The following is a 22485-nucleotide window of genomic DNA, read 5'->3' as shown; positions in this document are numbered from 1 at the left end:
GGCCTGTGACTGTCTTCACAAGGGTTTCTGCCCAGGCCAGAAAGCAAGTTATTGTCTGGGCTGGCAGAAAAAAGCAAAATGAACAAGAAAAGGACTCTGAAGGTGAGTTTTCTTACCCCACACATCTGATTTGATTGAAAAGGTGTTGTAGGCCAGGCTCTCAGGAGCTGTCCATTTGATGGGGAACTTGGCCCCAGCATGGGCTGTGTAGGTATCACCAGTCATGAGTCGACTTAAGCCAAAGTCAGCCACCTTCACCACGTGGTTTTCTCCAACTAAGCAGTTCCGTGCTGCCAGGTCCCTGCACAAAGGAACAAAGGACACCACTGCAGCAGGAGCAGGGCTTTTGAATGCAGTTTTGGGGCCCTGCTCCCCTGGATCAGGAAGTGCTCTCTGTATGCAGCAGGCAGAGGCAAGGTGAGCTTTGCCCTGAACAGTGTCAGAAACTGAGTGGATTTATTCTTAGGAGCAATGAGGTAAATCTGGATTAGGATTAACTTTTTAAATTCTATTAAGTTTTCAGTAATGGTGGCTGTTAGGGTGTCAAGGACAGGATGGGACAGGATGGGACAGGATGGGATCAGCAGCTCATCACACAGTGGTAACAGGTTTATGGCATGGCTTTATCTGCATTTCAACAGGACTTTGGGTGGGCACTGTCTGCAACACAGGTGTTACCAGGCAGTTGGGCACAAGATTGCTGTGAAAGTCCTGGGGAAAAGCTATTGCAAAACAGTACTGAAGCCACCAGAGCCAATGGATAAGCCAGTGTGAATCCCAACTGTGGAAGAAACCTTCCCAAAAGCTGGAATTCCTGGCCCATCATTCTGGTGGCCTGTTTACCACTGCAATCTGAAACTGTACCAGCTCAACATGACCTTCCCCACCTGTGGATGAAGTTCTTCTTCTCCAGGTACTCCATGGCAGAGGAGATCTGGGTGGCCATGTAGAGCAGCACGACAGCGCTGACCTCCTCGCGGTTGCACTCGCGCAGGTAGTCCAGCAGGTTCCCGTAGGGCATGTACTCTGTCACGATGTAGAACGGGGGCTCCAGGGTGCACACACCTGCCAGGGAGCAGCAGGTGAATAAAGCTTCCCTTCCTCACCACTGCTCCTGATTTAACACTGCATTTTGTACCACTGAGTGCTCCTCTGGGAAAGTGAAGACTTCCATGTACAACACCCAGGTCAGTGCAGCCCAAACTCAGGGCTTCTGTCTGTTTTTCTCTCCATCCTCTTTATGGATAGAGAGAAACATGTCTATGAAAGCACCATTATTCCTATCTAATATTCATGAAGCAGTAGTTCTGTTCTTTGAAAGGTTACAGAATGAAAAAAGAGGAATTATGAACACACAGTTTGCTTTTCTTCCCTTCTCTGCCTTCATAAAGCTGAAGAGTGGCCAACTGGAAGCAGGTACCTGTCAGCTGGCAAGATTTCCAGACTGAAATGTCACTGCAGAGTAATGTGAGGCACTCCCATGTGCTGGGCAGGGAATCAGCACGGTGGGACCTGCTCCTAGAGCAGCATTCTCACACATTCCTGGGATGACTCCTTGCTACAGTCACTGTACAAAGCATGTCAAGGCGGAGGAGGAGGGCAACAGGATACTCTTGTCACAGCTCTGGGATCCCCCTGCAGCTCTTCACACATTCAGGAGTAAAGCACTGTGCACCAGAAAGAGCAAAAGTGCACCTCTCTGATGACAAATCTCTGAATTGCTGCTCCTGGAACCAGACAGGGCTGGCACACACTTCATCTGTGCCCTTTTTTTAAAGTAGGTACAGAACAGTTGCCATTAGTAAAAGCCTTCACATTCTTCACATTTCTCCTTTCATCCTAGGCTTGGCTTGACAGCTCTACTTCTGAAAGTGCCAGAAATCCAGAGGCAATTAAACACTAGTAAAGGTTTAGGGTGTCTCCTTAAGAATCTTTGTGCATGTGGATTTAACAGCTATGCAAGCTATTTAATAATGATCATCATATCATGCATCTGCCAGTGAGACAACAGGGCACAGTCACCATGTAAAGCCTGTGGATTTTTTCCAGTCCTAAGTTGTTTGATCTCATGTACTTATTTGGTGATACACAGAGTTCCTCACAGCAGCAGGAATCTGGTGTCTTCTGCCTAATTATGGCCTAATTTGTTCTTTTCAATGCAGCTTTTTCTGTAAATGCCTCTGATTTAAGAAGTATGGAGAATAGTATTTGTTGTGCTTCCAATAGAATTTTTCCTTTCACTTTGAATTTTCTTCCTATTTTTTCCTGTTCTCTCAGAAAAATAAGCCACAGAAAATTATTCTGTAAATCTGATTTAACACAGCAGAGAAGGAATCTGTACCTGATCACTGAACCCTGGAGCATGTTAAGGGCAAGGACACAAACCAGCAGGAGGCTGATATTACAAACTTTTATATAACAGTCATGCCTCAACAGCAAAATTGTCTACTAATGTAAGTGACTGTATTTGATGTTTTATTTAAAATTAGTGTCTCTTAGCTCCAGTATTACATAAAGCTGTCAAAAATACCACCCAATAACCTGACCTGATTCATAAAGTTATATAAATACAGAAAAGCTGCCACTGCATTTAAACCAGGCAAGTTTCTGCCCAAATGAAGACTAAGTAAGAACACAAAGAGCAAGGCATTTCACTCACCTAACAACTGCACTAGATTTGGGTGCTTGATCTCCTTCATCACAGCAGCTTCTTTCAAGAACTCTTCCACCTCCATGGTATCTTCCTAGATAGACAGAGAGGCAAAAGAAGGGAACATTTATTTTCATGACCAAGGTCTGGTTAACACCACACATCCTGGCGGAATATAAATTATGACATCTTTGTCTCCATTCTGCTGTTTTGGCTTTTACCAAAGCAAACTGTACCATCCCTGAACAGCTGCCTGGCTGATCTGCAGTACCCTGACAGGGCCAGGCTTGCCCATTTGGTGTTGTGGTTGGTGAGAGGAAGACTCTCAGGATCACTGACTTTGTTTCCCTGTATAGCTATAAAAATTAACTTATTCAGGGGCCACTTAGAATTGCAGTTGTTAATGTTGAAACAAAGGTTTTGAAAAGGAAGAGATATGGAGAAGCTGAATTTTTTCAGGAGTGGAGGACAGCTTGTAGAAGGTATTTTCTACATCTCTGATTTCTTAAAGCCTCCATAGCTCCTACTCCTCTTGAGGAAGGGAAGTTGGGTTTGTAACCATTTTATTGGTCTGACTTGGACATGCAGCTCCTGCTGGGCCAAAATTCCAATTTGTTTCTAAGCCATGTGCACTGGTGTAAGTTTGCTGGGGTCACTTTGATTTGCAAAGCTACTCCCAAGCAGGGATTTAATGCAGAGCAGCACACTCTATTCTCTGATGTTGGTATCACGAGGTGTAGTTGAGAACATTACAATTTCCTTACTCATGTCATAAACAGTGACCAAATGAACGGTGCCCAAAATCTGAAAACTCACCTTTAACGTTTTCACAGCCACTGTGAGATTGTATTTCTTCCAGACCCCCACGTAGACCTCTCCATACTGCCCTCCCCCCAGCTTGTGCTTCATGGTGATGTCGGTGCGCTCCATCTCCCACTTGTCGTGGATGGGGGACACTCCGTACACGGTGGGCTTATTGCACTTGGGGGCTGGGTAATGCAGGGTTGTCACCAGGCCATCTGCCACCGTGGAGTGATGGTGCACCAGCTCTGCCAGGGTGCTGAAACGGCTTTCTGCTGTCACATAGACCTGCAAAGCAACAAAGAGGAATCTGCTTAAATAAAGGCAGCTGCAAGTTTTCAGTAATGTTGGAAAACAGGTACAAACATTCTAATTTTTTTTTTTATCAGAAAACCAGGACTTTAAAATATTTCTTCTCTTCCTGTTGGGCAAATAACTATTAATCTATGGGATTTTTACCTGCAGAAGGCAACTACGTGTAAGCCATCACTAAAGAGCTGTGTCAGTTCTTGTGACAATTAAATGTCTCCTGCCTCGTGCTTTACAGGACTAGAAGCTGGAATTCTTAGGTCTCTGAACACAACATGCCACTACTTTGGTTAAGAATCCTAACTTACTGTCCTAGGGTGATGTTATGATGCTTGTATCCCCATTCATGTGTTCTGTTTATGTTGGATATTATGTTCTGTGCCTTCAAGACTGGCTCTGAAGAGTGAAAGTTTAGTTTTGGTTTTGCTATCAGCCTCTCCCCCACGGCTGGCAGGACACAGACAGGGCAGTGCATGGTGCTGCTTTTGCTTTTTGCTTGGCTTTTTGCTTTGTTCTTGCTCTTGCTTCTGCTTTGCTCCTGCTTTGCTCTTGCTTTTTGCTTCCTGCTCATTAGTTAGTTTAGCTAAACAGTCCAAATTTTCCCTGGACTGTTTCTCCTTTCCCTTTTTTGGAACCAGTCAAACCTGCTCTGGACTGGGACCTGGGAACACTGAGAGTTTGCACCTTGTGGCTGGCTGCAGCAGCTGCCCCAGCACCCGAGGGACTGATAACAGAGTGACCAGTCCCAGGAGAGACTTTCTGGATTTGTCATCTTTTTCAGAGCGGTGACAGAGTGGTGTCACCTGGTATTGTTCCTTTTGTGTGCTGGGGGTGCTGTGCCTGTTAAATAAACAGGTTCTTTCCACTTCTCTCTGAGGAATCCTTCCTGAACCAGATGGGGGGAGGGGCCATGTGGGTTTGCTTTCTGGAGGGGCCCCCTTTGGAGGTTTTCTCCCAAATTTGCCCTAAACCAGAACACTTACCAAAGCTTTGCTGCTTCTAAGGGGATCAGTGGAAGGCTACCCCCACCTCCAACCACAGCTGCCTTGCTACCCAGCTACTTTCAGCCGAGACAAGAACTATCTGCACTTCTTCCAAAGTTATTTTTGGGAAGTCACTACCAAACCCTCGGCACACGTGCTCTTTTATATTAATACTGGATCTCCAACTTGAGATTCTGCAAGATGTTATCTCCATCTCCTCTCCCCACAGCACTGTGCAGAGGTGCTTACCTTGCCATCTGAGGTGGTGTTGATCCTGTAGTGGTAAACACGTCCTTCGTACCTGAGCGAGATGGACAGCTGCCCCGGGCTGCTCTCGCTCTCCCGGACCAGGAAGCTGCCATTGATGAGGCTGCTGAGCAGATACTCGGCTGCGCTGCGGGACACGGGCCCGTGGTACCACGAGTGCTTCTCCAGGCTGTTCACTGGGGTGATGTAATTGCTTGGTACCCAGCCTTGCCCATTCTTTGAACGTACCTCACTCCATTCGCCATTCTGGTTGTAACCCAGGACTCGCAACTTCTCACCTGCGACCAGAAAGGAAAAACCAAAATAAGCACAGTGCAAGCTACTGGGCCTTCTTGAGGGAGGAACTCAGCACAAGTTGAGCCTAGGTTTATAGCTTAACAAAAGAAATCATCTTCTAAATAAACTGCTACATACAAGGTATTTATGAAGCAAAGGCTCAGACAGCATACCTAGGATACTGTTCACTAATTTAGTGCAGTGAGATGAACTCAAAAAGCTTCTCATATCCAGCTTATTAGAATAGGAAGACTTTATTTTCTTGGAGGGCTCATGTTTCTTTTCTTGAAGCTTTAAATGCCATATGATTTAACACTTCTGACACATGTGCTGACCAGAATCAGAAGGTGTCTGTGCAAGCTCAATTCTTGATTCTGCCCCCAGTTGAAATTGCTGAGTTCTGTTACCATCTATGATGTACCCATTTCCCCCTGCCCTCCCTACAGCAGGTACCTCACAGGGCCAGTGATGTGGGGAGCCTGGCACAGGAGAGGACTGGACTGTGCCTGTCCCAGCAGAACTGCCCAGCAGGTGTCCCTCCAGCACCATGAGAGATGGGCTGTCTGCTTCCCACCATTGCTGTAGGGAATCACCTTCTCTAAGTGCACTATTCCCATTCCTATCCAGGCAGGGATTCCACTTCCTGATTTCTGTTGCTAAGTTTTCAAGCCCAAAGGTGCTCCACACTCCCAGTGTTACCTTTGGTGATGCTGAGTGTGTTGTCACCACTTGCTACAAAATCGTAAAGTGCAACAAAGAGATTGGGGTCGCTCTCAGTGGCTCCAAGCAGGTTCTCCTTGGAGCTCCACCTGATGGCTTCGTTCAGTGCCTGGGGCTCGACGTCGCAGCCGTAGGGGCGGTGCAGGGCCTCTGAGGAAAGGACAGGAGAGGCAATCACTTTGTGTACAGCTCTAATCATTTCCCTTCCTGAGCTGGAAGGGAGCCACAGGGATCATCCAGTCCAGCTCCTGGAGAAGGTGGTTTAACTGCTATAAGCCAAAGAGCAAGCTATGTATATAAAATTTCTATTTAATATTTATTATATATCTACACTTGTAGGTGCCCAACTAAAAGCACTTTTTAAAATTACATGAAGTAGTGAAGAAAATCTTTCAATCACAAAATGTTATTGTTTCTGTGGTGGACACAGCCTGGATCTGAAACCAACATTACAAATACAAGTAAGAGTGAATTATGGCACAAATGAGATGTATAAGCTGGGACAGTAACTGGTTCAATATTAACAGGAATGACAGTGATTTGTAATACATTTCAAGACTGTGCAAACAGGTGGAAAACTGACAGGAGCAGGGACAGAAGGCAGTACAGGTGATGCTGGGTATTTAGCAGCAGCATTCCTGTTTTGCTGTTTCAATGGACAACTGGTGTAAACTTGTCACTACAAGGGAGTGGGGGGAGGAATCAGACATGTTTTAGCAACAAAAGAAAAAAGTTCCTACAGTTCTTGTGATGATTAAAACTAATCTAAATCCACAGGGGTTTAGGAAGAACTGTAGTAAGAAGCAAAACTGTGAACACTTCATGCTAATGCTATGTCAAGACCATCACTGGCTTTTCAGCTCATGGAGAGGTTTTCCAGGAACATGTAGTAGAGTAAATGTCAATATTAAGAAAAGAAAGAGCGATGGTGTGGTTTCATACATGAGGGCTGCTCAAGGGAACAACAACACATGGAGGTGTAAAGGTATATACTTATTAAAGTTATATATTTTTTCTCTGACAGCAAAGATCTAAGTCCCTGTCCCAATATCTATTTCTGAATTCTCTAGTTGAAACTTACTTAGATAAATGTATACTGCAAAGAGATTTCATTAAATGCACTAAACATAAAAAGTTCTCTCTAAAATAATCTGAGGCTTTCTTTGCTCTACAGTCATTGGTTTGGCCCATTTCTGATGGGCTGAGAAGTCAGGCTTGGGATGTTTTTAAACAGACACTGCCAGAGAATGTGTGTGGCTACACCTACCCCCTTCTCCACAAGCCTCTGAGATTTACACTCCTGAGCAAGAGCTGCTCTGTAAGGCACTTGAAAAAGGAACAAAGAGTGCAAATGCAGCACAGGATAGGAAAACTGGGAAGTCAGTGAGACACAAAACAGGAAGAAGCCTGTGCCATGTAACAGGAACAGTAACATGCCAAATCTGTGTCACAGGACAGAGCTCAAGCCTGGAAAATGAGGACTCTATGGGGGGCTTCCAGCCTATAATGTAATTTTTTAACTGTATTGTAGGTATATGAGAAAGTAAGTGGTTGAGCTTTGCTCTGTTTCCATTTTTAACTTAGCTAAGTGGCTTTTGACTGCATTTCTGGCAATTATTCAGAGTTCTATTTCTTGCATAACCTGCTCATCTTGCAATTACTTAATAACCTAAAAGTAGCCTTCTGTCAAGGTTCTCCCAGCACAAAAAGAAGAGCCTACAGACTAAGGCACCAAAATGTCAGTTCCTTGATTGCACTGCCTGCAGATGCAATATTTACATACCCTTCTTATTCCTAACTTTCAACTGCAATTAGTTTTACAAGATGTTAACCCATCAGGCTGGAAGCTATCATGGAAAATAAGAAATCCCAATGCTCAGCCACCTACATTACAGCATGGCTGCCAACATCCCACTGTATTTTCTTGGGGCTGGATGTGTGCATACTCAGCTCCACGAAAGAACACCAGCTCCTAAATCCAGCTCCCTTTATGGAGTAAAAATACTATTTAATTAAATAATACATTCTTTATGCTCCTACAGTGACTTGTGTTCTGAGTGTTTCAATGCTTTAAGCAAAGTCAAATGTGCTGTATGAGACTTACACATCTCTGCTAGAGAGCAAACACAAAAGTAGGCAGTTTCCAAAAAATACCCAACCTTTCAGCTCCAAAACCCCTTAATGGTGTTAATTACCTTCTTACTTTCAATTATGTATCTGCCAGCCAGTGAAAGGCTTTAAACAAAAACATAGCATTTATTCTAAGTCAAAGCATCCTTTAAGTTTCTTTCTCCAGCCAGACAAGCTCACACACTGAGCAGCCAAGCCCTGCTCACAGACACAAAGTTAGGTGTTCATCCATGCACCCATGGATAGCCTGAAGCAGCCCAGGGCCAGCCCAGCTGAGCCCACTGCAGGCAAGGTGAAGCCAGCAGAAATGCCACCTGCTCAGCACCAAGAGTTCTGCCCACATGGAAACCTGTGGGGCTGTGCTGGACTGGAAGTGGGAAGTCAAAGCACATGTGGGACTCTTAGCATTTTCTTGGGAATGCCTGGGAGGCTGGCACAGGTTCTTAACACCCGCTTGATGGACAAAAAAGCCAGCAGAAGTTAATGTTTGATGGGAAGCTTCAATCACTTAGCTACAGTGCTTACCTAAAAATCTTATTACCTAAAAATCAAATGCTTTTAAGAGTTCACGTCTCACTAACTTCCTTTACTTGTTAAAGTGACCTGAATGCTTAAATAACTGGAAAGGTTACCCAAACACCTAAAGGGGTTTTTACCAGGACACAAAAATATTTCTTGCAGGTTATAATTCCATACCAGCCCACCCTGTTCCATACAGTGTGGTATCTACACCATCCATCACAAAATAGAAATATGATCACCACAGAGATAACCAAAGCATGTCACCAATGCTGCCCCTCCAGCTGAACAGTTTGTGAGCTCAGTCCACACCAAGAGTCAGGAAATGAGCTGGGAAATTCCGTTTTATATCAGCTCCTTTTCAAGGCCTACCATAAATCTTACATTATCACTTTCATTTCCTATGCAATGGAAAACTGACATCATCACCTAGTGAACAAGTAATACACAGTCACACAAGGAGGTTATGCTTCATCCATCTCCTTCCTTTTCTTTATTCCCACAATACAATTTGCTTCTCTCCGGATATGAAAGCTTTCCTATCCAGCCACCATGTAAGGGGTGCTTTGTCCCCCACCTTTGCTGCAAACACTCCAATTACCAATCTCTTTGGTCTCAAACACTATAATTACCAATCTCTCTGGTCTCAGAGCAGGAGGTAGAATATGCTAAATTTTAAATTTCAGAGTCATATTAAGTGCTGAAGCGGTCTCTATTTCTGAAATATTGTGTAACTACTTGTAGAAAATAAGCATTTCACTAATCCTAAAATCCCAATAAAAGCTGGCAATCTCACACCTGCCTGTGGCTGGCCTCATACTACAAGACAAACACAAACTTGAAAGGACCTCATCCTCCTTGAAGCACTTGGAAAAACACAGGAAAGGGACAGGACAGGATTCCACGCCGAGCATCCTACCTGTGAAGCTCACAGCGGGTTCAGAGGTGCCCTCGCTGAGGCAGCAGAGCAGCCTGCCCTCCTTGCCATAGCTGCTGGACTGGAAGAGGACTGTCCCCACACTCATTTGCTGTGCTTCCCAGAGAGGCTGCTTGGCACCACGAGGCTGAGCACAGGGGCTCCACACACAGCAGTCACTGCCTGTGAGGCTGGGGGCCAAGGGGAAAGGAAGCGCTGCCGGGCAGGCAGAGCAGAGACTGGAAATATCAGACCCTGGGCTAACTGGTTATTAACTGGATGGGAGGGTGGAGCTTTCCAGGGACTGCTGAACACACAGAGGATGTGGGGAATGGACTGCAAGTTGAAACAACTTTGAGATGAGCTGGAGAGACAGTTTTGTTCCACTACGAGTTAGGTAACAAAGTGTTTGGGAAGAAAGCAAACAGTTTCCTTGGAGAAATTCCTTTGCACAAATTACAAAACAGATCACCCATTAAGGGGACCGCCCAGATTGATTCACTTTTCCACTCCACATACCACTGCTGGAGCACTACTTACAGGAATCAACAGCAAAGGATGTTGGTGAAAATCCACATCTTGGAGAGGGACAAACACTGAGCACGTGAATGCTCTTGGACGTGTCAGGAATTCAGAAAGACACAGAAAGCAAGGCCAGCACAGTGCATCCAGTCTGAGCTGCACATTTGCTGATTTAATAATATGGGACAGTTTCCACAAGGGCTCCATCAAATTACCTCTCAAAACCCCCAGATTTGTTGATAAATTCTTTAAAAGCCCTGGTTTTCCAGTAGAGCTGCCTTGTGGCACAACAGGCTCCTTCCTGGTCATGGAAGGGTTAACAAACCAGCACTCACCATGGCAGCCTCACACCTGGGAGGGTGGTGGGCCTGCAGAGGGGTATAAAAGGGAGCAGGGAGAGGGAAGTCTGTGCTTTGGGCTTTGGTAGGGGGAGAGGAGTTACTGTAGTCCAGAGAGGCAAGAAAGCAGCACTTCCATGATCTGTGAGCTTCACCTTCTGTGATGGGGCAGCTGCACCGTGTGATGATGATTCAAACCAGACTAAAGGTAAGCAAGCAGGCTTATTCCAAATGTCTGTGTTCTGTAAGGCTGTGAATGTAGAAAAGGTGTATATAGAACTGTGGAGATGCTGTGATGATGAGGAGGTGCCTTTCCCATATTGCTTCTGACAAGAGTCATTTCCCCTGCAACCAATACCTGACATTTGTGGGAAAGTAACTAGGCAAAGAATTAACTTAGGACACCTGAATACTGCTGTTCTTAAAGTTCTGACTTTAGGAAGGGTTGAGCTCTTTTCTTCCTCTTCCAAAACCAAGCTCAGTGAATCCTGCAGCGTTCTACCCAGTGGTCAGAGGTTGAGACACCTTTACTTGAGAGCTGCTAGGCTTTCTCTCTTTTCCTCTTTGTTTTGCTTCTTGCAGTTTATTGTTTTCTCAGTTTGCATTTGCTCTAAGTACTCTGAATTACACTGGCATTTGTACTAAGCTTAGCATATCTGCTAACACACAAAGAATAATCAGAATTTGTGGAAAAAGCCAGCAGAGTTTCAGAAAGACATGGATGAGCTTTGTGACAATCACCCTTACCTAAAATGGTACCAGGAAAGGGCAAGCTATGTATGGATTTGTGGCTAGATTAGCCTCAGCTGTAGCAGTTGCTAGCCTTAGCTAAAATAACACATTTACTTCTTAGTTAAAGTACAAGGGATGAGTAATTGGTATTTCAAACAAAGAAGGATTAGCAGGAAGTTAAATTGGATTAATAATGTATTTTGCACATATCCCTACTTACCCCATCAATTTTAGCCCCTGTCAGAAGAGGCTGTAGCCAAAGCCTAATGGCTGGCTGGTGTGTTAAGAGCTCCTGATGGGAACCATGTAGTTGCCAGCAGTGGCATTATTGGTGAGAAACATTTTGCCTGTAAGTCTCCTGCAGCAGAGTAATTTTGAGCCTACACTCTTTCCAGGCACCCTCCTGAAGGTGCTCTCCAGTAGAAAGGACACAGAGTACAAAGCAGTTCATAAGGTCCTGTCCAATGCACCCAGCCAGAATAAAATCAAGCATCTTTCTGGCTTCTAGATGGGCATTCTCTCTCTCTTAAAACTGATTTTCCTAGATAGATATTTTACACAACAGGCCATCACTTTGACACCTGCATCCACCACATCTGCATCCTTTTCCTGTGCTCTTCATAGTAAGTGCATGACATAAAATCTTAATTCTGGCACACTCAACTTCCTCAGTGGAAGAATCCACCTTTCAGGCACAGCAGCTCTTCCCAGCTCTTTACCCTATTCCCTGTGGTGCTCTTCAAAGCTGTTTCCTGAGAGTGGTTACCCTTCCTGTACAACTTAAGTCATCCATTTAAAGCATTTTTCTAGTTCTTCCAGCAGTGGGGAAAAGTTGAATAAAAGGAAATCTTGCTGACTATGCTACTTGTTAATGTATAGTTCAGGGAGCTTCTAAAAAACTTGCTATACTCTGAATTTCATCGTCTCTTAATCAAAGAAAAGAATGTGTTAATGAAAATACAGCCCCAAACTTGATTTGGTGTTGTTTGCCATAGGCCAAAGTGACTGGTTTGTCAATGGAAGGAAAGAGACAAGGTTTATAGGGTAAATACTGGTTATTGCATACAGTCTTAATCTGATATACTATCCAACAAAACCCACAGGGTGTAGACTTGTGTGTATTTCTTCATTCAGGGACAACTCAAGCACAAAGCCACCAAGATCCCTGCATATGCCACATATCTCATTTTATTTTCACTCTTGAGTCCTTAAACTAAACACCAATAAATTATGTAGGATGCAGTTTTACAGACAGACTCATTTTATTTGCTTGCTTTTAAGACCACCAAAGAACAGGCATTGGTCATCAACTCATGGAAAGTAGACCATCAAGTACCTAATAAGGGCTGGTATAATTGGTATTTTCCACTGCACCTTCAAAACATACATCACATCCAAAACATTGCACCACTGGACCTTCAGATCTTTAACTGGCTTCTTAGTGGGAGGATTTCTGCCTTAATGAATACAAGGAAACAAAACTGATAACACAGCAGCAAGTGGGTTTCCTATTTTGCTGACATGATTGGAACAGTATCAAGTTCTACAGCAGCTTTGTTTCTGAAGCCAAGTCTTAGTGCTTCCTGCTAACCAAAAATACTCAAGACAAGTTACACACTGAAAAGCAACCAGTGCTGAACAGGCCAAGTTTCTGCTGTCTAATAATGTGGTAGTATTGAAGCAGACCTGTGAACTTCCTTTACCCTGTAACAGACTGCAGCCTTTACCTAAATGGACCACCTAGACTTTCTGCTGACATCCATGTGGCCAGGCAAAACACTGGTTTGAAGGGGTCAGACAGCTCACATATGGCCTTGGTAAAATGCAGGCACTACCTAAATGCCATTCCTAGGTGTTCCTCTCCTGCAAGCAACCAGACTCTTAATAATGTGGTTTGCTAGAGCCAAGCACAGACCCATAGTTAGTCCTTGGGCCTCCCACAGAGTGGGGCAAGGTTTAAGTGTTGTAAACAACCCACTGAGGAAAGCCAAGAAATACAGCTCCAAGCCAAGAACTTGGGATGGGCAAGGAGTAGGTTTCTATTTATGGTACCAGGCTGGGAGAGACAGAAAGGGAGGAGATTTTAGAGTCAGTGACAAAATTGCATCATGAACAGCTCACATCATATAAAAGGAAATATTTCAAGTTGGCAGCACTGTCATGCCTCAATTATCAAAATATATCTGACATAGAATAAAAGTGATCTTTGGTTTCAGGTGAAAAATACATGGAGAAAGAGTTCTCTATATGCTTCATCCCTTGCAAACAGATTAATTTTGCAACATGAGGAAGTCCTGATATGAAACAGGGGTTAAAGTGGTAGGTCTTTGCCTAGGAGAGGGGCTTCTTGGCTAGCTTAATACAAAAATCCAAGGGAAGACAAGGTTTTGGCATTTGGTGTTACTGAATCTAATTGGTAAAAGGAGAGAGAGGTATTGATCTCAATTGATTTAGTTCCACCAATGTATGAAGAATTCAAGACATTGTTTGTCTACCTGAACATTACAAGGGGTTAGCTGTGTTAAGATTTTAGAAAAACTGCCCGTCTTTTGTTTCCCTGGTCCTAGTTATCCCCTCCCTTTGTTATTAATGCAATCAGAGGTGTCCCTCAGCCCATTTCTTTGCTTAGATGTCAGTGACACATTTCTCCCATTACCAACATAATGCAGTGCTTCCCTATTTCTTCCCCAGCTAATTTCTGGTGAAGTAGCTTTTTGTTGCAGAATCCAGTATGAAATAAATCAAGCTTAAACTCCTAAGCCTTCAGTTGAAAATCTTTATTCCTTGAAACCAAGATGCATCAATTTCTTCATAGAACAAAGTATAGGCTGTGACTGAACCATCTACAGCAGCATTTGGTAGCTCTGCTGTTTTAAGAGAGAATTTTGAAGTAGATGAAGTATTGATCATGTTCAGTACAATACTGTTAACCAAATAGTCTGGCTCTCATCACCTCTATGATTTTCACAGAACTCTGTCAGGAAAGCAATTCTGGTAAGTGCAGCCAGCAAAATGATGCAGGGGTTTAGAAGCATTTACAAAGCACCTTAGGGTGAGGTACCCATGTGAGCACAAGAGAGCTGGACCTAACAGATGTTAGAAGGTAGAACAGATGTATCTTGGCAGAGGTACTGGGAATGGTCAGAAGCACCAGACCAGACACAGTTCAAGTCTGACTTCTTTAAATGGGTCTCTGGGTGAGGAATCAAAACCCAACAGCACAGCAGATAAGGAAAGAACATTTTCCTTTCCTGAAGAGAGATTTTAATGTAATTAAAATGAAATCTAAAGAGGTTCTTAGAACAAAAAACTACAAATGTAACCCTTTTGCAAAATTGTGAATATTGTATCCAAGTGTTTTTTCCCTTAACTCCCAAGGATTTGCTCAGCTTCTATAGAGGCAGTCAGCTTTGCTACTGCAAGAGTCTAGAAACAAGCAGAGAGCAGCCAGTGCAAATGCTCTGTATCACATACCTCCTTCCATTGAGTACTGAAGCTCCAGTCTCTCTTCCTCTCAATGCTGCCCACAGCAGACAGCAACTACTGCCACAATGTCAGATTTGGGGAAAGGAGTGCTATGAAGGGACACAGATTTCAAAGGTAACTGGGAAACTGTAGATCAAAAGTGTGTCTGACATTCTTCCTCTGTCCTGGCAAGTTCCAGTAAACCTCTCCAGTGTGAAGGGTGAGGAGGATTAGGTCACCCAGTCCTGCTCCAGGAAAGGTGGGATGGCCAAATACACGACAGTTTACAGCAAGTCATGTAGCACTTCTTTAAATCACTACCTTGAGAGAGAAGTTACTTAATGGGGATTATACTTCACTGCAACAGAATTCCTGGGGAGTTGCTACTACTGGCCACATCAAAGCCAGATATTATCTACTTCTAAGCAAATCAAATGGGTACTTATTTACTCGCAGTGTAACACAAACACTTTAAGTAAGAGCTCTTCTGCAAAAAGGCTACTTGAGAAATCACAGTTCAGCTGATCCCTGAATAAACCAGAAATACCCACACTCACAAAGTCTAGCTGGAGAGAGGTTTATTTTGCAGCTGGAAAGCACTAACTGATCAGACCTTGGAGCTAACATGATATAAATGTCCAAGCTGCTTTCCCAGTGACATAATTACATCTTATTGGATACCTTACAGTATTAGGTACTCTCCTTAGACTCAGCACTTGGATCAACGACCACATTAAACTGTTTCTCAGCTGCCTTTTTGAAATTTATTTTTAGCCTTTTTAGTTAGAAGGAAAACTTGGAAGGAAAGGGTAGAGATTAACTCATTGACCTGGAATCTCAGGAGAGAAAGAAAATGTCAATCTAATAGCCCAAATCTGAGTTGATGCCACATCTTGAGGCCCAAGTATTTTTGCAAGTGCCTTGGACAGGCAGCACTGCTTACCTTGTGGAGGATATTCGGAGGGCAGAGCTCCCCAGGTGAGCTGGTACAGCTTCAGTTTCCAGTACATGAGTTTAATTTTTTAATGGAATCCCAAAATGCTTGTTTAGCACAGATGCGATCTCTCAGTTCCATCCACCCACACCGAATATGCAGCAACTGCCAAGGCTACACAGTGCTTCTGTTTTAAAAAAAAAATTCTCCAGCTAAAAATAAATCACAGAACTCTCAACCTCATTTGTCAGCAACCAATATGCTGTTCAAACTATCGTCCATAGCCATTTTCTTCTCTTCAACAAAGAAGGGGGTTCCTTTTTGAAATATTTACTTCATTTGACTAAAATACCCTTGTGATCTTGCTTCCTTTGAAATACATTTTAGAAAACAGGCAAGTGTTTCCTTTCCTCCCAGAAAAGCTGAGCTTTAGCGTGAATACTTGCCCAAAAATTGCATGCCGTGTTGTGAACTTCAGAACCAGGGAAAACTCCTAAGTTGGAAAGCCCCTGACATCCAGCTGAGCCCTGGCTGAGGGAGGTTTAGTTGTCCTGCTCCTCCTCAGCCCTCTGGGCTGATTTCCTTTGAGAAGGGGGGCAGCGGGAATGTGAAGTCAGAGGAACAAATCCATGGCACTAAACTTAGCTCAGGCTGCGGAACCGCTTCCCCTTGGTGAAAGCCAGACACTTGTCACTGGCTCCACCAAGGAGACAAGGGGCTCCATTGACCAGCACCAGCCCAGCAGCTGCTCAGGGACCAGGGTAACACGAGCCCCAGCCTCTCCAGAGGGAGAATTCTGAGCCCCAGCCTCTCCAGAGGGAGAATTCCAAGCTCAGCCTCTCCAAAGGGTGAATTCTGAGCCCAGTGCTGCCACAGCTTTGTAGTTTCAGACTATGTCCCCACGTTTGCTTTTCCAACTCTAACTGCAGTGTTTGACCCCCATGTATCTGAATTCAGTATTAAGTCAAGAATGTACTCACTGAAATAATGTCTTTGGAAAATCCTACCTGGGTTATGGAAGAATTAATACAGCTTTGAAGGAAAAGAAGTCACTGTAAGACTGAGCAGGTTCAGTACTCCTAAAAGTACTCAAAACTACAAAAGGTTTGACTTGCTGATGTAGAAATGAAATCATGAAAGTGAAAGTTCATAAAAATGGAAGTTTTATTACAAAGAAAGATAACAGCAAGTGAATAGACAAAATTGTGCATAAGCTAAGTGGAGCTGGGTTGAAAATGTTGATATAATTTAGTATGTTTGTAATGGATATTATAAAGTAGGTCAGATATTTTAAGACAGAATAATGGAAGAAACAATATTTTTTAAAATTAATTCAAGAGAGGTAAGACTAGCCAATGTATTAAACTTGATGGAACTTTATTCAGTTAAGATGCAAACACATTTTATCTGTCTGCTACTAAAGATGTGGATTATCTTTTAGGGAGTACAGCACTTCTTGACTGTTAACATCAAAACTATCAAACATTTAAAGGAAGTTATGATAGGAAAAACAAGTCCTGCCCCTCATTTTTAGCAGAACACTTAAAAATGTCAAAAGCAAGTCAGCCAGCTGACAACTGGGATTCTTCAAGCACACAACAACCACTGTCCTGGGTCACTTACAGCCCAGCATCCTGCCTGACAAAAGGGTAATCATATTATTCCAGAATACTTTCCAAGCCTCCAACATGTTGTACTCAAGGTGTTTCTGAGCCAGAGTTTGTGTTGTTGCAGTTCAACTTCCTGACAGGCCTTATTTTGTCCAGTTGCTGTCTGAAGTATTGCAAACTGCCCTCACACATAAACAAAATTCTGCTGCCACAGTAGCAAGAGCTCACAGCACCTTGTAGAACAAAGAACAGGCTCTGACTGTTCAGGACATCTCATTTCATTTGATGAGCCTCAGTCTCTACAAGGCAAATCCCAAATAACAGTACCCATAGGTACTTTCTCTGCCACTCATGATTTTTATAAGCCCTTATCTCATTCTACCTCAGCCACCTCTCCTCCAGGCTGAAGACAGCCTATAAATGTTGTCATGATATGTGTAATTACAGCTCAGAAAGGGATTCCTGTTGTTACAGGGGCAGCTCAGAACTTAATACCTCACATGCAAAGGCAGAATCATTTTCCTCTGGGTCCCACCTTCTACATGATCACACTGAATCCTGTTCTGCTTCTTCAACCTCCTGCAAACAAGTTTAGCACTTTCCATTTGCTTTCTTCTTCACATCATTTGTCTGCTTTTAATTAAAAAAACCCAACAAAGAGTTGAATTTAAGGGAAGTTAGAAAGCTGAGTAAAAGACTTTATTTCTGTTTGAGAGTTTCTTCATTTCTAGACCCTATTCACTAAAAAAAATTGAGGTCTTCTAACAAGTAATATACTCCAAGCAGTGGTTAGTAGTGTATGGCAGATATTGCTATCCTAAGGTGAGGAGCACTTTAAAAAAAAAGATAAAAATTACCTTGCAAAGGAAACTAGAAGACTGGTTAAAGAAAGCATGATTTATTCTAGGGAGAAATAACCCAGGAGGAGGAAAACTTGGCTGTCCCTAGATGCCAACAGAGCAAAACCATCCTGCAGATGATGTTTTTTCTATTAATTTGTTTTCAGAGCAGTAAAGAAAAGCAAACAAAGTACAACAGTGTGGAAATGAGTGACTTAATTCCCCAGACACATTAAGCCACATCTTTTGCCTGGGTTCATGACTGCCATTTCAAAAAGCAGAAATTGCATGGAAAATGCTTAGATTAACCTTCAATTTGGCTAGCAAGGACAGAATCTGGTCTACAGACAAACAAACATCACAAGGGAGCTAGTTACAATTTCAGATTTATCTAACAATTTGTCAAAAGACAAATCCCCTAAAGAGCTGAGATCTGTTGCCAATTTACAATGCTAACCTGAATACTAATGGTTTGTTTTTCTATACCTCTGCCAACATCCCCTCCTGGTGCTGGGCAAATATGAAAGAGGGAAATAGTTGTTTGGCATTATCTAGGATTGTAACAGGCTGTGAGACAATGCTAATTAAATGAAATCCTATTGTATTGATTTGGCACCACAGCAACACTTGCTATTCACCTGGAATAAGAAGCAGCAGACAGTGTAAGGTATATTAAGAGTAAGGCTTTTCAAAAATGGATTATGAACTGTAATCTAACCACATGCAAAGATGAACTATGATGGGGAATGCACCAATGCTGCCTTACCCCCTCAAAATGCAGACATTCCAAACCCAAAACCTAGATAAGTGTTCTTTTGGAGCAGTCAGTGATAAGGTCCAATAGAATGCTACTCTCCTGATTTTACCCAAATCTATTCCTCTTCTGTTCTGGTTTTCATCCACTGTTTGGAGGTTTTTGAATAGAAATGCAAAATGACAAGGAAAGTATCTGCTGTGTGCTAAAACAGATCCAGCAGCTAGAAAAAGCAAAAAAAAACATTATTTCATTTCTGTCACTTGCTTGCCACACAATGACTTGACTAATTTTTCCTGTTCAGAGAATAAAACAACAACTTAGTGTTGACACACTGAGGGAACAGGAGCCACTGGTGGTTATTTAAGGAGCTTTCCTCCCACTCAATACCAGCATAGCTGTCTGAGACATCTCCCCTGCTGCCAGGACGGGTGGTATGACTGGGATGCTCTCAGGATTGGCCATGGTATTGTCAGCTACTTTTAACTGGGGCCACTCAGCCTCTGCTACAGCTCCTGCCTTTGGGTGCACCTCCCCCAGTGCTGAATTTAGTGTATTTACTATATATACTCTGAGGGAGGAAGGAAGAGGGAAAGGGCTGGAAATTCCCAGTGGGAGGTGTAACATGGTGGCTCACTCAGCAGTTGGTTTCCTCTTGCCCTGGAAAGCACTGGTTAGCTCCTAAACTGCATCCATCCACAACAGCAGCTTGGGTGGATTTTACTGGGCATAGCAAGATGCTTTTCCACAGAGCCAATAAAAGGCTCTGACAGAAGGACATTGCTACATTCATGCCCAGACTTTTGCCAGTTGTGCCATACAGCTGGCTCCAGGGAGCTGCTTCATTTGGGATTGTTGTTTTATGAAATGTCCATTTAAAACTGAAATTGAGACCAAAGTCTGGCTGTGCTAACTTGCAGCATCCCCACATCTTCTGGTCTGAAAGGCCAAGGTCGGTCCCTTTCTCTTGCTCAATTGAGATATTTTCTTTTTTCTAATTCGACAGAGTTCCACCTCATTCCTTCTTCCTCCCACTCCACAGAAAAACATTCCCAGTTGTTGCTGGCCTGTATTGGCTGTCAGACAGCTGACTGCTTGGATTACACAGGGCTGTATTGTATCCCTGCAGGACCCAGCCACACAAAGTGGGATCAGGGCTCACTGCTAGGCTCTACCAGCACGCCAGGTGCTGTCTTGAAGTTGGAAATCCCAAGACAACAGGCAGTCCTCCATATGCTCCTCTCAAAGCATTCTCTCTTGAGCCTCTCAAAGTACAAACCTACTCCAAATCAGCTACTCAAGCTCCCAAAACTCATGGTGAACTTGTACTCACTCTGACTCAGCCTCTTAGAGCAAAGGGATCCTGTCTTCCGTCTTTTGTCCAGGTACTGGAAATTAAAGCCACTCCAAAGCTTTTGGCAGCTTGGGAGATCTTTCAGTTTCATTTCTACTATTTACAGCAGTTACCTATGACAGTGCTGGATTTTGAAGCTATTTAAATGACCACAGCTCTCCTCAGTACAGTAGTTAGGAATCAGAACATTTACCATCCCATGCAGATCCTGTTAGCAGCCAAGGGCTTCTCTACCCCACCCTTATGGACACCCCTTATTCACTACAAGCCAGTCAGTCACTGCCAGCTTCTGGAGATGCCACTAAACCTGCCCTTCAGGGCAGCTCTCTTTTGCAATTCCAAGCTGCTGTGACTGTTACTTAATTTGCAAATTTCTTTGGAAAAAGTACCCTTGAGGCAAACTCCAAGTCATGCCTCAGCCCAGGAGCTGCTCCTTGGCAAGCCATGGAGCATCAGAGGCAGATCCCATTAACTCCTGACTGAAAGCTGGGGTGCTTCAGGTTTAAAATGGGTTTTCGGTTTAGAAGGACTTTGCTTAGAAGAATAAGGAGCTAATTAATATTTGAAAGTTATTTGAAGGGTCTTTAGAATTAATGACATGTTTCCTGTTCATCTACATCACTGCCAGAAACTGTCTTCTCACTATTTTCAAGCTACTTGAAGCACTTAAAAGTCAATATAACAGAGCTGCTGCTGCTGCTTAGAAGTAACCTGGATAGGTAATAGAGCTGAGCAAGTGCCAAAACTGTCAAAAACAGTGAGGCAAGGAAATATGGACTTATTATTGCTTTGGGAGTGAAGTCTCTAAGTCTAAAATAAACCACACATGCAGAACCATGTTAAATTCTTTAAAAGCCTGTATGATCAGTCCCTGAAAAACTGAGCCAAGAGCTGTAAATTGGAAGCACCCAGCACACTAAGTTCCTCCAACAAGGATGCTGAAGTTCCAGCACGATGCATCAGCAGAGGCTGTGGCACCAACACCCCTTAAGGTCATGCTTTCATCATGAATGGTGCCCCAAAAAAGGGAAAGCCTCTGAACAGCACCCAAATCAATGACTGATAGACAAAAAATGAGAGCCTGGAGAATATCCAGCAGGGACCTGCATAGAGCAAGATTATGAATTTTTTTTTTCCTCTAGAAAGATCAGTGACTTAAACACACAGGGTCACACCTTGTGCTCTGACGCCAGAGACTGAGTAATGGCAAACATCAAATAGTTGTGAGCAAATCCAGCAAGTGGAATCAGCCCTCAGAAGGACTGACTAATCTGGGATGGTGTCTCCTCTTCCCAGCAACATCATCAAACGTGCCTGCTCAGTAAAACTTCCACTTCTGAATTGGGTCTGATGAAAATGCAGTGAAAGATTACCAGGGTAAGAACTTCATTCCTAATTACTACAAAACTAGACTAACAGATTCATTGGCAGAACCAGACTCTTTGGGCACAAATATTGGTCTCTTCTGACAAGTTTCCACCCATTCAGCCTTATCACATTGTCATTCAGATGACCAGGATACAAGTAGGCTATATCCTGTAAAACTTTACTTTGAGATTAGCTACTCCCTAGATCAACTTATAACTCCTCCCTATCACAGGGGAAAAAAACCTAACCAACCAACCAACCACAACGCAAAAAAAAAAAAAAAAAACCAAAAAAAAAAAACAAAAAAAAAAAACCAAAAAAACCTCAAAAAACTCCAAACTACTCCTCTTATGTTGAAAATTCCTAGTCAATCTTTTAGAAATTATGTCTGGTGAATATTACAGGCAGATTATTTATAACAGACTTCATACAAGACATACATGCTGTAGAAGCAGGTTGAAACTAAGTTACTCAAAATAGATGGAGTCTAATGATTCTGTTTCTAAAGCAAGGGGAAGGCATCCTACATGGTAACAGGTAAAATAGAAAAACAGGCAAACTGCCAGTCTTTGCTTTGTTTTTAGTGCATGAAGGTGGCTGCTGTAATCTAAGACAAATACATAAAATACAGGTTTTTCCTTTAAACTGATGAGGGAAAATAACCAGGTCTGGGTGTGGAGGACTCAAACCAGTTTTTGTGGGAGCTTTGCCAATGTCATAAGAGCTGCAAGGGTGGTACCCTCCTCTCAAAGAAAAAACACAACTGGAAAAATGAGGCTGTGCAAAAACATGTGTAACTTGGGCAGGGGAAAAGAGGAAGGAGAACTAAGAGCACCCTGGTAGGGCACAGAAAAACCCTATGGTCCATAAAAGCATTCTGTATTTTTAGAGGGATGTGGCACTCACACAGGCTCAGAACTCCTCCCCTGTGAAGACACAGCATTACCCAGACAACCTGAACTGGGATTTGGAGCCCTTCCAACCACCACTAGACAATT

At 43.3% G+C, this 22485-nt stretch overlaps 1 protein-coding gene across 1 annotated transcript in view; it reads right to left on the bottom strand.

The window, feature by feature from the left end:
* ABL2 (ABL proto-oncogene 2, non-receptor tyrosine kinase) overlaps nucleotides 1-22485 on the bottom strand; it is a 45464-nt gene that overhangs the window by 9429 nt on the left and 13550 nt on the right. Inside the window, exons 2-7 of the mRNA XM_071435873.1 lie at nucleotides 5986-6156; nucleotides 4993-5288; nucleotides 3467-3739; nucleotides 2660-2744; nucleotides 888-1065; nucleotides 117-301 (exon numbers count right to left, since the gene is read on the bottom strand). Of these exons, the coding sequence (XP_071291974.1) occupies nucleotides 117-301; nucleotides 888-1065; nucleotides 2660-2744; nucleotides 3467-3739; nucleotides 4993-5288; nucleotides 5986-6156 (1188 nt within the window). The remainder of the gene's footprint in view (nucleotides 1-116; nucleotides 302-887; nucleotides 1066-2659; nucleotides 2745-3466; nucleotides 3740-4992; nucleotides 5289-5985; nucleotides 6157-22485) is intronic.

Source organism: Agelaius tricolor, unplaced genomic scaffold (assembly GCF_023055355.1).
Source record: "Agelaius tricolor isolate 1412-34295 unplaced genomic scaffold, bAgeTri1.0.p SCAF_11, whole genome shotgun sequence".
Classification (NCBI taxonomy): Eukaryota; Metazoa; Chordata; class Aves; order Passeriformes; family Icteridae; genus Agelaius; species Agelaius tricolor.
Note: the sequence above shows the minus strand (reverse complement) of the source record. Positions and strands in the feature narration are given on the sequence as shown.